The sequence below is a fragment of the Punica granatum genome, chromosome 7 (assembly GCF_007655135.1).
Source record: "Punica granatum isolate Tunisia-2019 chromosome 7, ASM765513v2, whole genome shotgun sequence".
Classification (NCBI taxonomy): domain Eukaryota; kingdom Viridiplantae; phylum Streptophyta; class Magnoliopsida; order Myrtales; family Lythraceae; genus Punica; species Punica granatum.
Genome location: NC_045133.1, coordinates 6,426,272 through 6,444,079, shown reverse-complemented (window position 1 = coordinate 6,444,079; position 17,808 = coordinate 6,426,272). Strand labels below are relative to the sequence as shown.

Sequence of the window (17,808 nt, the reverse complement as noted above, 5' to 3'; positions counted from 1 at the left end):
AGTTTGAGATGATTACAATTGTTACTCAATAGGTCATTTTTATTACAGAATCAGCCGATTTCATAGTTACTATTTAATATGTTGGTGGACATGACCTCTTCCTAACCCTTGAAATCGAGTAATCAAAAACAGTTATTATAATTGGATCTTATCTTATCGTGCATATATAATTATTGTGTCGATTTCGGAATTAGATCTATCTCTATGTATATGTGCATATTATCCTATGTGCATTTGTCGATAGCCCTACCAGCTAAACCTCAAAGAAGAGACAGAGATCAGATGACTAAAGTCGCCGCTTTTCACATGTTAGCTGCCGCTTTCTTCATATACCCGTTCTTGTTCTCGTTCAGCTTCCTAGCTTCCGGCGACAAAGGGGTCGAGACCCATGGCGTCTTCGGGAGGATCGTTGACCGGAAGCTGATGGGCTTGAAGAAGGAGAAGCTCACCCACTTCAAGTTGTATTGGCAAGAAGTCGTCAGTGGCAAGAAGCCAACGTCCATCCGGGTGGTCCAGCCTGTCAATGGCTCGTCAATTAGCTTTGGGTTGGTCCAAATGTATGACAACACCCTGACCACAGGTTCGGACCCTGGCTCAAAGATGGTGGGCCGGGCACAGGGTCTCTTCACTCAGGCGGGCCAAAACGTGGTTGCCCTCCTGATGGCACAGAATTTTGTCTTTCTGCAGGGCAAGTACAATGGCAGCACCATCACTGTGCTTGGCCGCAACCCAGTGTTTGATGCCGAAAGGGAGATGCCAATCCTCGGCGGCAGTGGGCTCTTCCGCTTTGCCCGCGGATACGTTCAGATCCGAACACACACCTTTGATCCCAAAACTCTCGACTCCATTATAGAGTACAACGTTTATGTATTGCATTATTGATGGTATGTAGTTGGTGCTTCATTGTTTTCAAAATAAATAATGGTGAAATTACACCATATTGCACAATTTTAACTTTACTAGTGGAACAACACTTGTGTTTATAAAGTATCATGTACATTAAAATGAAAGTCGCGTATTTATATAATTAAGTTACAAATAATATCTAATTGGAATAATAATATATGATATTTGTACATCTAAACTGAGCATTAGCAAGCAATGATACATGGGGTGCTCATACCGTCGTTCAAACTTCAAATTCTGATACTCCATGGCCACCATTTTCTGATGAGGCAAAAAATATTTGTCATGAAATAGACAGCCTTCAGCTACGTACTTCATATAAGTGTCAATCTTCTATATTATTAGTACATAAATAAGTCTCATCTCATCCAAACTCCCAATATATAAGGTGATGCAAACGAAAGTAAACAATGAAATATATTGAAAGGCTGAAGATAGTTAAATCACAGAAGATCGATCCAGTCACACTTTGTTTTACACTTTTTTCCACCACTATTTACACAAAGATCCCCAACTTGTAATTATAACCCAACACTGGCAGATGAAATATGAACCACATGTCATCATAGAGAATATTTATAACCAGCGTGGAGCCTCCAAGAGGTCATCATAATAACTCTTGTGTATGGATTATTTTGTTTCAGTATGAGATTACAAAAAAAGTAGCTCAAATCCGGTGTTTGGTGTGTTTCACATTCTAACATAAGCCAACAACCCGCGCATAGCAAGTTGAAATGAAGATAACAAAATTAGCCTATACAACTATGGACTGCCGTGAGAAAATGAGAAACTAATTCTAGGCAAACTAATGAATGATGGATATGAAGAGTAAATTGTCAGCAGAAATCTTACTAAAACTAAATAATATCAAAGAAAGTGTAGTGCAATGGTGTAAACTCTCGCCTATTAACCAAGAGATTACAAATTCGATACTTGTGGTGAGATTATCCATGTCCCTTTATTAACTATTATGATTTCTATTTCAATGTATTAGACCTATGCAACTTCCTTGTAACCGAAAAAATAAAACTAAGTTAAATATTTTCTATACGACTATAACTTCAAAAAACTACAAACAAATTCAAAAGGATGGAGCTCTTCTATTTGCTAGGACATGCCACTGTACTATGTGTAAGGAAATCTCGCCAGAATAAGATCAAGAGTAAAAATTAGCCCCTATACTTGTTCGTTTTGGTTCTAAAATCTACATCAGCCCTCCCTTGAGGAAAATATTGAAGTACGGACCAAATTGCAGGGTTGAAAATAAGAATCACAAAAGAAAAGATTTAGGACTAAGGGGCAAATGTGATCTACATAAAATATATTAATAGAAAAATTCCTCGCAGGAAAAAATTTCCTTCGTCTCGTTGACCTTTTCCTTCTCTTATAAAATGTGGCGTCCGTCTTGTCATCATTTTTTTTTTAATGAAAGTTTGTCCCAATCGGCCGATAGGTCGTTTACTACTCATTTATTTACATTAGTTTTATTTCCTGAATATATATTTTATTATCTTTTATGTTACAAAAATTAAACAAACGGAATATTGCAATTAGTTCAACAGAAAGAGCCGTCGTTATCTATACGTAATAGTGAAATCATTATGAGATCTGCACTAGAACTAACAATTTTATCCGGGAGAAATATACTCTTCATCAATTAGTTCTCTGATCATATTTTACAACAATCAAATTTCTGATCTTGTGAAAGTACATCCTACATCAATCCAGTTCTTGACCTTTAAAATTATATCAATTAGACCCATCCATTTATATCACCTGGTCGGAATTTTAACAGTGCATAATTTGTCCATTCATCGTACTAAAGTTAAGAAGTGAAAAGGGATATACCAACAAAGATTTTTTTTTTTTCCTTTTCAATTTCATGTTTTGTTTAATGCATTTCTTTCATTTTTTTTGATTTCTGGTTTATATTGTGTATGGTCTATTGGAAGGATTTAAATCTCCAAATCACTGAATCAAAAATTTGTTCAAGAAGGAACTCTCCATGATTGTGACCTAATCAATGATGAAGATGGAAACAAATTAATGCGATGGTTATATTAAGGCTATACAACGAGTGAGTAAAAAGGTGGCCGATTCCAATTGAAGTCATGACTCGAATCTCATATGTGAGGACCTAATTAATCTACTTATGAAAATTCAAGTTGATCTTAAAATTAAGTTAAGGACCTAACTGATGTAATTTTTTTTCGGTAGAATCTGATGTAATTTTAAAATGGAAGAATCTGATTGATGTACGTAATCTTAAAGGTCAAGAATATAACTGATGCAATTATAAGGAATCAGACATTGGATCCATGTAAAAGCTTGATCAGAGTCTTAATTGATGCAAAAGATATCTCTCAAAAATGATTAATTGACTCTTTTGTTGCGGTAACAAGAGAGGCTGTGAGACTAGTTTAAGAAAATAAAAACTAAACAAGGGCACATGTAGCCCCACTTAAAAGAATTGAACCTGAAAAGCTCTTGATTACTAAATGAAACTATGTGTGCCATTATATTATCCTTTTCTCAGTTTTTTCATTTTCTTTGGGTAAATTATTGGTCCGATCTTTAGCTTACTCTTAGATTAACCTTATCATGATCATCGTACGACCGTATTTATTATACATTCTTTAATATATTTGGTAGACGCCGGCAAATGGTTATTAAAATTGAATTTGAGCTCTTTCTTATCTCTTTGAATTAGAATAATCGCAAATGGTTATTATAATTGAATCTTATCAATTATATTGTATATGATTATTCTGCCGAAAAGTCAGAATTAGATCTTTCTCTGTATATGCAAGTGCGACTTTAGCTCAATGGAAGGAGAGATGGCTAACGTTGCCACTATTCGCGTTTTACCCTCCGCTTTCCTCGTATTCTTCCTCTTGTTCACCTCCTTTTTCCTGGCTTCTGGCGCCGAGGAGGCCGAGAGCCATGGCGTCTTCAGGAGGACACTAGACCAGAAGCTGATGGGCTTGAAGAAGGAGAAGCTCACCCACTTTAGGCTGTACTGGCAAGAAGTCGTCAGCGGGAAGAACCCAACCTCCATCAGGGTGATCCAGCCTGTCAATGGTTCGCAGGTCTTATTGGGATTGGTTCAAATATTCGACAATGCCTTGACCTTGGGCCCGGACCCTGACTCGAAGATGGTGGGCCGTGCACAGGGGTTCGTAATCCAGCCGGACCAGAACGAAATCGCCCTCCTGAAAGCAGAGAACTTTGTCTTCGTGGAGGGCAAGTACAACGGCAGTGCAATCACTATCCTTGGCCGCAACTCCGTGGCTAACACCGTGAGGGAGATGCCGATAGTCGGCGGCAGCGGCCTTTTCCGTTTCGCCCGAGGATATGTACAGCTCCGGACACATGCCTTTAACAACGAGACCCTAGACACCATTTTGGAGTACAACGTTTATGTCTTGCATTACTGATGGCGTGCGATCTGCGCTTCTTTGTTTAAAAAGATTAATAATGTTCATTTCCAAGTTGTCCCCTTTTTCCTATGGATTTATGCAGTAAGTTGATTGCGGCCACATATTAATTACAACAGGCCTTCCATTTAACTCTTGGGGAAACCTTACTATTAATTTACATGCATGTTTGATTAAGTTATTATGTGGACCCGAATTTCGTCTCGTCAGGGCCCGCGCATGCATGCGCGTTGATCACACGACTTAGAAGTGTCTACCTTTCCGAGGGACGCGTAACGTACACGCGTGAGAAGAGGTCGCCACTACTTGTTTACGACCAGAAGGTCGAGAGTTGGTGAGTGGCCTGGGTCTAGGGATAGGGATACACCTAGTATGCTACGGCATATGGTCTACAGAACCGAGGGTTCCGAATTCGGAGATTCTGTTACTTGCAGGTCTATCCTGCACAACCTATCGGTATTCTGATTTGTCTAAGATTTATTATTTTTAGTTTATTTACCGCGTTGATTAGGTTTCGTTCGACTCACCCGGTATGACACCGCAAATTCGTGAAAGCAATCGATTCAATCTAAGAGACTGAAAGAGGAGTGGAACCTCGGGTCAGGGATCGGTCCACCTTTCTCGCGTCTCGGTTGATCGGACCATGATGGTTAGTTCACCGCGTGGACCTGGCCCGTGACTCATGTGGTCCCGCTCCTTTCAAGGACTCATAAACCGACTAGACCGGTTCCGACTTTCGGACCGTGAGCTCGCCAACCGGAATCGTTATAGGAATAAATGTACAAATAAATTCCTCACAAATATACTCTCAAATAATAAATACAAATTACAACAATGAGATCCCATTCCATTTGCGCTTGGTAAATATTCCGCTCTAACTCACCGTGAGGTTTGAAAGATCGAAACCGAAATTAACGCAACGCGGGCTCGTGAGAGCCGGAGGTCGGGTCCAACCGAACTAACGGGTCCCAAGAGAACCGAATGGTCCTCATATTAGCCATAGGAGCGGTCGAGTTCCCGGGTGATCTTCTAACCTTATTTCACGCATCTTGACCCCAAGTCTTCCTTCGCTTGGATACTACTAGGGTCGAAATAGTGACTCGAGATTAGACCCCATGCTGCGCTCGGGTCGCACACACTCTATGTGTGGGGGCGTTGGACCCTTGATCAATGGTTTGGGGCATTGGACCCCGTATAGATCGTGTCCTACGGGTCGGGCTTAGACCATCACAAAATAGACAAAAATGGATAAAAATATATAACAAAAAGCAGATAAAAATAAAATGAAAGAGATATAACAAATAAGGGTGTGAATTAATTGTCATGTTTACGTGATTATCAAATTATAAATCGTGGTTGCTTGGCAAACATGTCTCTATCCTAAAAGACAAGAACATAATAGATGCATGTGATGAGAATCGATCATGAGTCGTCTTGGAAGGACATGTAGCATTCGACTTTGCTTAGAAAGGATTTGATAGATATGATGTTTGTGGTCAAGCTTTGAGTGTGTGGGTTTCTTTTAAATTCTTCTGTTTTGTGACACTGAGGGATTAACAGATTACGACAGAAGTGTGCTTTGCCTGAAACCTAAAATTTAGGGTTTTGTCCCGCCCGTTTCCCTGTGTTTATCGTGTTGAGTGTGTGATTAGCCCGGTTTTTGTGTTTTATGATAGATAAATTCAATCTAAGCACAAACTTAAGAAAATGGGAACGTGAAACACCGCATGGGTGCCAAGGTCTCTGTTCATGCCTTATGAAGGGTCGGACAACCTTTCGCGTGTTGTCCCCACTCGCATCTCTGATCCACCTCCCTAAGCGTCTGAATCTATGCTAGGATGACATAAACACATTGGCCGAGTAAAGAAGGCAAGACAGATAAGACCTGTGCCCAAATGGGCTGCATGTCTTGACCCTAACCCTAGGGTTGTCGGCAAATCATGAACCGATGGTTATGCCATTGAATCAAAAAGATGTGTTTATGAGTGTAAAAGGTCGAGATTACGCTACACGGACCAGTGAAAGTTTGTAGACGATGTAGACCAATCCCTTGGGCTCACCGGGGTTGTGTGGATCTCAAAAGAGCCGAGAAATCGGTCGTTCCTCCCGAAAGTGGTCTAAGAAGAACTCGTGTATCCCAACTCGAACCGCCTCAAATTGGGTCCAGACTCGAGTCAAGACACGCGAGTGCTCCCTAGATATCTAGGCGACGTGTGAAACGTATCTCGATGTTTTTATAAAATGTGAATTGAAAATGGCATTGTCACCAGTTCATCAACCGTCGACATGATTACAAATTATTGGTCTGGTTCGTGCGATTTATTAGGAAGTCAAGTGGATTAATTAGCCAAGTGAGATGTCTCGATTACCCCGCGTGTGAAATTTATTAATTTGAGTGAATTCGCCAAATACTTTGGTTTGCGGGTTTCGAGCCGTTGAGTCGGCCTTTTGTGGATCGCCCGATAAAAGCTATAATTTCCAATCGTCTTGGAATTAAATCCAATTTTAAACCAACTTTACATGATTAATCTAGTTTGTGTGAGGTCTTTGTTAAAATGCATTCAAACATCCAAAAACACATAAATCATGTTCACAACGATCACAACTAAATTTAATTTGTCGGTTTTATGTCCGAGTGACCAACTAAACCGGTTTTGATGTATTTGGTCGATTTTATCCCTTAAATCTGAGTGAGCAAGAAATTAATTTGTGTGGATTCATTTTCATTTTATACAACCGGTTTTAGGGTCAATACTTCAAATATTCAAGCTCGTGCTCCAGTCGGTTCCTTTTGTCACAAACCCGAGTTTTAAAAGTCAAGTTCAATTAATAAACCGGTTCGTGCCATCTTGGTCAAAACATGCATTTCACATCGTCGTAATTCATGCAAGCATCGAATCGACCACATGATAGAGTCATGGACATGCCACTAAGCCTAGCTATTATACCTATCCCAAAACGAAGTTAGAAGGAACTTGATAAGCTTCAAAATTCCTTTGATCCCAAACTAAAATGGAAGAGAAAAACAAGATGCAGATTGGAGATGCAACAAACTAAGGAAAGAGAAGGGAGAGCAAAGGGAAACTTAGCTTTAGGGGCGACGAATGATGAAGGAAAGGCAGCTAAAGCAAGGATGTTATATTTTCTATGTGCTTCTCGAGAGAAAGAGAGGAAGAGAACGATATAGAGAAAGAGATGGAGAAGAGTTGTTGTCTGATGCTTCTCTTTTTCAACCAACAGAAAGAGAGAATGAGCAAGACGAAGCTAGTCTATCTGTCATGTTGATGAAGACTGAAGAGGGTCCGGGAGAGATGGAGAATCATCAGGAGAACTGTGAAGGAAGAAAAAGAAAGTTGATGGTGATGCCGATGGAGATGCTGCGAAAGTTAGTAGGGATAGCTACAGTGCTTCTGATGGAAGGGACAAGAGGAGAAAAATGAGATGAAATTGAAGATGAAGAGAGCAGGAAGGAAAATGACAAGGATGAAGGTATTAGAGGGGTTATGGCTGCTGTGGATCAGAAAATTGAGGCAAAGAAGAGAAAGAAAGGCTATGATAATGAGAAATGGCCATGGGGAGCTCTCGTGGAGGAGGTTGCCGAAGTGATCATGAACTGGAAAGAAAGGATATTGGGATCATGGAGTTACTAGTGAGGGGATGGATAGCAGGAAGGTGTAGATGGTCAGGAGAGGTTGAGAATGAGGGAGGGTGATTAATATGAGCTCTAAATCTCTGAGCTAAGGTTACTAGGGTATGTGAAGGGATTAAAGAGGATGAGAGTGAGAGTGAATGAGAGGTTGTTGGTTGTCTGTGATCAGAAAATGCGTGAGAGAGGTGAAGCTAGCTGGTGTTTGTGATGAGATGAATGGGAGACGTCTAAGTGAGCTGAGTTGTGTGAGTAGGAGTGAGAGTGAGCTGGCTATGTTCATGAGGGAAAGTGAGAGTCAACTAAGTTGTGGTGAGCGAGGGAGATAATGAACTCAGTGTTTAGGGAGAATGAGTGAAGATGATGACCTAATGGTGAGGGAGAATGAGAGTGAGCTAGCTGTGTTCTCGCAAGTGATGGTGATGTGTTGCTTGTTGAACAGGTTGAGGAAAGAAGGAGAGGAATGAGTTGGCTAGCTATGGTTGGAGTTGTAGAGAAGAAGAAAAAGGGCGAGTAAGAGAGGGTGATGGCGATGAAGATAAGGGGCAGGTCAGGAGTCGGCCATGGACGTGAAGATGATGGTTATGAAGAAGCTAAGGAAGATGTGAGAAGGAAGGAAGATGCCACTATTGCTATCATAGTGGTGATGGAACTGTGGGCAAGCTAAGAGGGAGAACGTGAGGAACAGAGGGAGTTGGTCTGTTGTCCTCCTGTTCTTCTGTTCTATTTTGTTTGCTTTTCTATTCCGTTCTCTTTTTAGTCGGACAGTGAGGGAGAGAGAGGAAGAGAGAAAGAGCTAGAGAGAGGGAGATGGAGATCAACAAGTTGATGAAGCATGTTGCTGAGGCTGGAGAAATGTAGAGATGATGATGGAGGTCAGATAGAGCCACAAAGGATGCAGCATGTTGCAGAGGTTGGTGGTTGCAATTGATCAGATTGCTGAGAGAGAAAGAGAGGGAGCAGAGGATGGCTGGATGATGAAGATAGCGTGAAGATTGGCTCCACTATGTCAGCGCCGAGATTTGTTGCAGGCGACTGCAGAGCCACTTGCCTGATCTGCCAAAGAAAAGAAGAAGTAGCAGAAGAAGAAGAAGAATACTGAAGGAAATGCATGGGTCAACAGAGAAAAGATATCGTGGGTCGGCCACTACCCTCCTGCCACTTTCATTTATATATATATATATATATATATATTGATATTTACTCATACGACCATCTTCGGGTAAAATTCGATTTCTGTAGATTTGTAGGCATTTTCAAAATGAAAACTTCGAAATTGAGAAATTCAAAAAAATAATTGGCTTCATGGGAATTCCAATTTGCATTAACGAAGATCGATGCTCAATCAAAATTGATATCGAGCCTTCGAAACATGTCGGTCGTAATTACTCGATTATTTTCGAATTTCTAGTCTTTTCAATTAGATGTCTAAAAAATAATCCAGGATCATTGTTGTATTCAAAAAAGCCCAAATAAAAATTTAATATGGTATCAGAGCGGGTTACGCTTCCGCATGCTTACGGGCGTATGCGCATTGACTCACACCACGCCAGGCCCAGTATGTCTGATTGCAGCCAAGAGCGCGCCTCGTGTTAGTGTACCCCCTCGTCCGAGCACGGAAGATGAGTCTGGCTCGAGGTCAATTGATGAGGGTAGGTATTTAAGAGCACGTGACAACGTGTAAGCAGAAATAAACTACACGTTGCATGTGAGGGCGGGTGTTGAGAAGTAAAATGGGATAAATCCCACATCGGAAAAGAAAAGGAAAATACATGGGTTAATATATGACTTGGGTACCACCACTTATAAGTTTGAACTTTTAAGTAGATATAGGCTCGAGTCCGTATAAGTCCAATGGAAATTTAATAGATCACGTTGGGTTTTACGAAAATTATAACATTTTGCTTCAAATTTTATGTCAATCCACTTACTTAATTCAAGAAACTTATAAAATAATTGTCAACTATCTCATTATTATTTAATCAGGTTTATGATGAGGCTGCCATTAGTACGATAAAGATTGGGGTGGTCAACATCGAGCCAATGCGACACTTCAAAAACACGAATATATATATATATATTTTTTTTCGGATGTGAAATTGATTACAATCGTCGGCTCTCTGGTATTTCCTAGGAGTGCTGGGTAAAGGAGATAAGCAAAGCCCGAATCTGGAGGCTCAAGCTGGGCCCGTTTATTTGCTCATAAGCTCGGGCTAGAGCTCGAGTTGATCGAGCCTAAACATCTAAGCTTGATCTTGACTTGTTGAACAAAACGAAGGTTCAGGCTTGGGCTCAATAATACTCAGTCTAGAGAAGCTAGAAAAGCTCTAACTCGTATGGGTTCAGATGAGCTCAAACTCGTATAGGCTCATTCATACTTATGAGCCTTGTATTATTTGTATTTATATACATATTATATATATATATATAATAAAAAGCTCATTTAGGCTTGAGATCTCAAGCCGAATATTATGAGCTTGGCTCGGCTTGTTTGATCGCTTAGACTTGATAAGATCAAGGTGAATTTAAACTCTAGTTACCCTAAATTTGAATTTTCTTATTTAACTTATACCGCATTTCCTAGACAAGCTTTTTATTTATTATTTAAAACGAGGTTGTCCGCTGACTAATTTCACAAAAATGAAAATTGATCATGATAAATGATAAATGTAAAAAATGGCTAGGTGATTAGTGTAAATACAACAAATCGAATAACATATATAACAGAAACGATCTTTCAAATTAGTGTCTTAAAATCTTAAAAAACTAATACAAACATAATAACTTGGGCTGTGTTCCGGCTCTGTCTGGTTTTTTTCGGTTGAGGCCCGAATTTTGCAAGTCGATTTTTTGGAATCTGAAATAAAAACCATCTGAGAGTCATTTAGCTAGGATTGTCCGAACTTGAACATATAAAATGTGAAAACGATTGGACTTTCGGATACTGGAGTTCACACCGAATAAAGTGCGAAAACGATTTATCTATCTTGATCTTAGGAAGTGTTTACTCTTACCAATAATAGGGCTTTCGGCCTGTTGCCTAGTCAAACGCGTAATACATTAAAACTATATACTATGATCTTTCCAATGATCTGGATATATATTAGGTTCAAAATTTATCACACAAGTCTCACGGGATATATGTTGTAAAATACATAGATCAACTTCCAATCCATTATGTGGTAATTCTTCCTACATCTAAATAATTCTCCAACAAAATGATCTAAAATAGCTTCACTACCAAAAAAAAAAACCACCAATAGAACTGAAACTTGTCTAACGCTGGCAAGATAAATAGATAATAATGCTTTTATTTTCTGTTATAATATTTTCTCAAGTACCAAATAAAAGGACATGAAAATCCATATTGATGAGAATTGAATTTAGAACCTTTGATTCCAAGTTAGGATTTGTGACACTGGTTTAAGTCCCTTCCTCAAATTGGGACGAATTTTACCATTGTGATTTAGACTCATTGCTCAGTCCAAATCGACTAAGGTCCTTCCGATGGATTTTTTTTCTCTCTGTAAAAATTGACGATTCCTGATGGATCCGTCACTCGAAAATTATAAGAACTGATGCTGAGAAATTTTCTGGTGATTCTGACTCACCACATCCCACCAGAAAGTATCAATGGAATCATGACGAAGGGACGAATTGACTTGTCATAGCACGGGGATTTTCAAACGTAAGATTTTACCTGATATTCTTTTTTCAATTTTTAAAGAATTTTCATTAAAAATTCGTGTGCATATGCGTGTACACAAATTCTTTGAGCCAGAATGAGATAATCGAGTCAGTCGGCGTGAAAATAACCGGCTTTGCTTGCCACCTTGTGAAAATATCCGAACTCAGACGCCATCTTGGGGGACAATGCTTTCTACACATTTAAGTTAAACCCATTTTTGCAATTTGTAAATCTCTCCAACGAAAGATACTTTATTTTCACATTTGTATTTGATTCTTCCGAGTTTTCTCAAATTCTTATCTTTTTGAAGACCTTTTTTTGGTAAGTTTATAAATATTTCCAAAGCAATGGTATGGGAAATTGCAGAAATATTTCGGTGAAAAAAATAACTTTATTGGACTTTTATATTTGTTTTCTAATATTTTTAGTTTTCACTGTACTTCCGACAAAATTTCAAAAATTCCAGCAGAAATAAATTATATTTTTCCCTAAGGAAATATGTTAGAAAGAAATGAAAATATTTCCTACAAAATTCCGTTGGTAATCCATCGGAAAATTTCGTTGGAAAATTCCTTCAGAAATGTCAAGTTTTCTTATAATGTCTATATATCGTGTTTTTGTAATTTTAGCGCACCAAGTAGGAATACGAATGAAGCCATTAGGCTAAGGGTGATCATGAGTTAGAGTTAATAAGATCAGATTAAGGTCAACTGCTTATGAGGCAACCAAATTTGATTTGGTGCAACTTATCATATTATTATCTTTTGGGTGGAAAAATCTTTTTTAATTCGATTTACTAATAAATAAACTTCAACGAGGATTTGCTTATGGCAGAATAAATATTTTTCAAGTAAAATGTATTAATAAAAAAATTGTTAGGAAAAAAAATTCCTTCACAAAATGCTCCCGTTGACTTCACTAAAATATGGGATCCGTCCGGTCATTTGACAGAAACTTCGTCCCAACTACCCAATAAACCTGTTAATCCATTTACTTATCCGATTTTTTGTTCCTTTGGTTCCTTTTTTGTTTTAGAAATTATCAACTTCTTTTTTTGCACAAAATTCGCGAACACGGTATTGCCATCAATTCTAGAGAGAACAACCACAGTCCACACGTATCTCAGTAAAAACTTTGGATTGACCACAACTATGAGGTTTTTTTAACAACTTTAATAAATATGACGTGATTCATTGTGAATAATTTAACTTATTCGTGGACGGAGAGCGATATGAAAACTTCCTAGTACCTAACCCTTGAATTAGAGAAATCTTGTATTATCATTATTATCATAATTTGATCTTATCAATTATTGCATATATATATATATATATAAGGGTAAATTGCACTGCTAGTCCAAAAAGTTTTACAAATGTTTCAATATGGTACAAAAAGTTTTTTTGCTATTTGATGATACAAAATGTTTCAAAATTGTTTCAGTATAGTACAAACGTCATCTCGCCATTGACGCCGTCAAACCGACGCTGATAGTGCAAAACCGGCTTTTGTGGGACGTTACATGATGGTGCAAAATGTTTTAAAGTTGTAATTTAATAGTACAAAATGTTTTATGTAAGTTACATGATGGTTCAAAATTTACAGATCTTATAAAGGACGGCTTGACGGCATCAATGGCGAGATGAAGGTTTGTACTATACTGAAATAACTTTGAAACATTTTGTATCATCAAGTAACAAAAAAAATATTTGTACCATATTGAAATATTTGTAAAACTTTTTGAATCATCAGTGTAATTTACTCTATATATAATGATTGTGACTAAGAACTAGAATTCTTTCTACATATTCTCAAGCAACTCCTTGGCTGGCTATCATCCCTATATATATCCTTATCTCAACCTCAAAGCATAGACATAGAGAAGAGATGGCTGAGGTTGCCAGCGTTCACATTCTATCGTCCACTTTCATCGTATTCTCCCTCTTGTTCTCCTCCTGTTTCCTAGCTTCCGAGGCCGTTTCCAAGGCCGGGGACGAGGAGACCCATGACGTCTTCGGCAGGACCCTTGACCCAAACCAGATGGGCCTAAAGAAGGAGAAGCTCAGCCACTTCAGGTTCTTCTGGCACGACATTGTCAGTGGGAAGAATCCATCGTCCATCGAGGTGATCCGCTCGCCTATCAAAAATAGCTCGTTGTTGCTGGGCTTTGGGCTGGTCCACATGTTCGACAACCGCCTGACCATAAGTGGTGATATCAACTCGAAGTTGGTGGGCCGGGCTCAGGGGTTCTATGCCCAGGCGGACATGGACGAGCTCGCCCTCCTCGTGGCACAGAACTTTCTCTTCCTGGAGGGCAAGTACAACGGCAGCACCATCACTGTGCTTGGTCGCAACCAGATACTCAATACCGTGAGGGAACTGCCCATTGTCGGCGGCAGCGGCGCCTTTCGCTTTGCTCGTGGATACATACAGGCCCGGACCTACAGCTTTGATCTCAACACCCTCGACGCCACCGTGGAATACAACGTTTATGTGTTGCATTATTAATAATGTCGTGTCATTGGGACTCATCTCTTTTCAAAATTAATAATTTCCTCATCTATTTTCCCATTTTTTTCTTTGGATATTGTAAATGAATAATAATAAACTAGTTGCTCCTGCATCTTGCACGGGCCTTTAGTTAAACTATGTATTGAGGAAATCTTGATAATATTTGAATGTGTATTGAATAATTATAGGTAATTTTATTTGACATTCAAAGTGTTGTGAGAAAAACAACCAACGAGAAGATGAAACATACGAGCACGACTAGAGGATCCGGGATAATAGGATATCAATCGTGCATTCACAAATAAAGAAAGATCGGCATTGAGAAAGGGGGTGTAGTGCAGTGGCTAAACACCCTCACCTGGTAACCTAGAGGTTTCAGGTTTAATTCTCATCAGTGGGACTATCCGTGCCCCTTTATTTAGATTTTCTTTCCATTTCCTTGTACTAGACCATGAGCCTCCTATTGTAACCGAAAAAAAAAAAGATCAGCATTATCTTCTTCTTCTTTTTTCAATATATTCTACATATTCAGCTACCCAAAATTATTATAAAAAATATTTCTTAACTTTATGCAATAAATGAGAAAAAAATTATAATCTTGCCCTAGAAAATAAAAATTCCATTTGTCAAGTGTTCCATTACTCATTTAAAGGTCTCGACACCAATAAAATAAAAAAGAACTAGATCTTCATAATCAAAGGGAATGATTTTCATGAGAAAACAAAAAAAATATAATCTAAATTTATAAAAAAATTATTTAAACTTTTTAAAGTCTATATTAATTTTGACTTTTTTATTATTTTTAATTATTTGTTTCTAGAAAATGCATATATGCGATGAGTTTGTATTTTTTTCAAATAATAGATTACACAGTTGTGCTCATGTAATCATGATTTCTAGTTTTTTTTTTCATTTTGTTAGATCTTTTGAATTGTGAAAACACAATTCAAATAATATTCGTGAATTTCAATTTCTAATAATATGCGCATTTAGATTAGCTATTTTATTCTCATATGAAAAATTAATATTATGTAAAATGCACTTAAGAAAATGACCTAACTAGACGGAGAAAAAAGACATTCAATATATTATCTTCTCCGAGTAATCCATTTGAAAATTTATCTCCCTTAGAATAATTGGTCAAGGAGCAAGAGCATTCTTTCATAAGAAGCATTTATTTTCTTAAATCTTTATTTTTTGGTTTTTTGAGTAAAAAAATTACTTTTGTAGACATATATATATATATATATACATATATATATTTGGTTGTGTTTTTACTTTTTGTGCATAAAATTTTTTAACCAATTAATATAGGATATTATGCTAAAATGATATTTAGGACTTCCAGGAATAAAATCATTTCCTTATCATTCGTAATAGCAAAATGTAAAACTTGTTTTAATTAATATTATGGGTAAGTGGATATATAGAAAAGTGAGAAAGTTTTTCATATGGAAAGTTCAATCCAATAATTAAGAAAGGAAGAGATGAGAAATATAAGAGTGATTTAAGGAGCTAATCCATATTTAATTAGACTAATTAATATGCTATTAAGGGCATTCTTGTACCTGGGGTGGATTAGCCATTATGGGGGTGGAGAGAGCCCTAACCTAATTCTATTGAAGAATAATAATTAAAAGAACTGCACAAGAGAGACTTTTGATCTACAAAAAAATTGGGTTAAATTCGCATACAATGTGACGTCGAGGATAAGATTGGGGAAAAAATGTTTCAGATGCTAGTGAAAATATAGTTGATGATTGAGGATTAGATATGCATTTTTTTCCGTGAAAATGCTTGGTTTGATTTTGAAATTATAATTCTACTCTACCTCACTTCACTCCATTCTTCCTTCAATTCAATAACATAATCATTATATATATATTTTTATATTTTTTCTTTTATTTAATAATAAATTCTCTCACATATTTTTTGTTTACCATTATTATAATTAATTTTTTAAGAGTCATGCTATTTATGCCGAAATCAAAACTCCGAAAAAGGCTGCGAATACATAAAGTGGCAAGTTTGTAATTATTGACACAATCAAGGGCAATTAATTATTGTGAGGGAGTAAACATGCCAGCTCATCATGTGAATCGGAGGAGGAAGTACTTTTCATTTCTTAATAATAAATTCTCCCAACTTTTTTTTGCCTTTTTCTTCAATTTTATAATAATTTTACATATTTTTTTAACTATTATTATAATCAATTATTTAATAATAAATTCTCCATATATTTTATCTCCATTTGATAGAGCGAAATAAAGCTATAACTTTATTTCGAAACCAAACTCCCAATCTCAATACTTCCAGGGTCAACTTCCGACGAAAGTACCCCTTTTGTATTAAGCTAATCAATATTGCTAGCCAATACCCAAAATAAATCCAGGAACCGGATCACTCACACCCTAGGTCGAGAAAGAAGAACTTTCCCGTGCATCGAGAATGCCGCAAATCTAGTGTTTTAAATGACTATAACGCAGCAGGGCTTAGCGCAAGGTACAAATCGTACTTTTATCGAATTAAACATTCATGCAGGACGGAGATTCGACATGCTTGGTATCGCTTTCGAACGAATTAGATAACATACCCTTGAATCTCAATCAATAAATATACCTCTTGTTGATGGGGAATACATCCGGAATAATTTATTATTATTATTATTATTATTATTATTATTAGATGGTTTGAAATCGGGGGCTAAAGCAAGGGCTTTACTCGCCTTACTAATTGGATCGGCCCCGAGAGTCGAGACTCAAAGTTTATTGAAAATTCCTCAAATGGAAAAGAATGAAAAAGAAATATTAAGGGTAAATAAACAAAGAGGAATTTTAATTTCTCGAAATTTTAAATTATTTATTCGGCCCGAAGCACTTCCACGTTGAAAATATTGTGTCGAAAAACTGGCACAACATTGTCAGCGGGAAGAACCCATCATCCATTGAGGTGATCCGGTCGCCGATCAAAAATAGCTCGTTGTTCCTGGGTTTCGGGCTGGTCCACATGTTCGGCAACCGCCTAACCATAAGCGGCGACATCAACTCGAGGTTGCTGGGCCGGGCCCAGGGATTCTACTCCCAAACAGGCCAGGACGAGATGGCCCTCCTCATGGCACAGAACTTTGCCTTCCTGGAGGGCAAGTACAACGGCAGCACCATCACTGTGCTCGGTCGCAACCCCATACTCAATGCCATCAGGGAGCTGCCGATCGTTGGCGTCAGTGGCATCTTCCGCTTCGCCCGTGGATATGTACAACTCCGGACCCACAACTTTGATCTCAACACCCTGGACGCCACTGTGGAGTATAAGGTTTATGTGTTGCATTATGATTGATGTCGAGTCATTGGAACTCCTTTGTAAATTTAATAATTTCCTTATCCACTTTTCCCTCTTTTTCTTTGGATGTTGTGAGTGAATAATAATGAACAAAATTATGTAAAAAATTATTTATGTAAAATAAAAGACTAAATATTTTATTTCAAAAAAAAGAAAAAAATCAGAGTTCTTGAGTGATGTTGCGGTATCCAGACATAGGTTTTTATAGACATAGTATGTCAGCAAAAAGAAGCATGTATAACGTATTTCTGTAATATACAATGAACTTTTTGTTGTGCAAATAT

General features: G+C 37.8%; 4 protein-coding genes across 4 annotated transcripts; all 4 read left to right on the top strand.

Moving 5' to 3' along the window:
• The first annotated feature begins 221 nt into the window (after window positions 1-221).
• LOC116214928 (dirigent protein 22-like) lies at window positions 222-1,027 on the top strand. Its single transcript, XM_031550436.1, has one exon. It carries the CDS (start codon window positions 283-285, stop codon window positions 880-882), a length of 600 nt encoding a protein of 199 aa, XP_031406296.1. The 5' UTR covers window positions 222-282; the 3' UTR covers window positions 883-1,027.
• A 2,672-nt stretch (window positions 1,028-3,699) lies between these two features.
• On the top strand, window positions 3,700-4,475 carry LOC116214996 (dirigent protein 20-like). Its single transcript, XM_031550542.1, has one exon. It carries the CDS (start codon window positions 3,732-3,734, stop codon window positions 4,341-4,343), a length of 612 nt encoding a protein of 203 aa, XP_031406402.1. The 5' UTR covers window positions 3,700-3,731; the 3' UTR covers window positions 4,344-4,475.
• Window positions 4,476-13,525: 9,050 nt separating this feature from the next.
• On the top strand, window positions 13,526-14,389 carry LOC116214857 (dirigent protein 22-like). The gene has a single exon (XM_031550336.1). It carries the CDS (start codon window positions 13,562-13,564, stop codon window positions 14,180-14,182), a length of 621 nt encoding a protein of 206 aa, XP_031406196.1. The 5' UTR covers window positions 13,526-13,561; the 3' UTR covers window positions 14,183-14,389.
• A 2,648-nt stretch (window positions 14,390-17,037) lies between these two features.
• On the top strand, window positions 17,038-17,521 carry LOC116214348 (dirigent protein 19-like; the record flags this gene model as incomplete). The annotated part of the gene is made up of 2 exons (XM_031549769.1): window positions 17,038-17,046; window positions 17,093-17,521. Coding segments are annotated over 2 exons (438 nt in total), but the record flags the coding sequence as incomplete, so codon positions are not given.
• Between the last annotated feature and the right edge of the window lie 287 nt (window positions 17,522-17,808).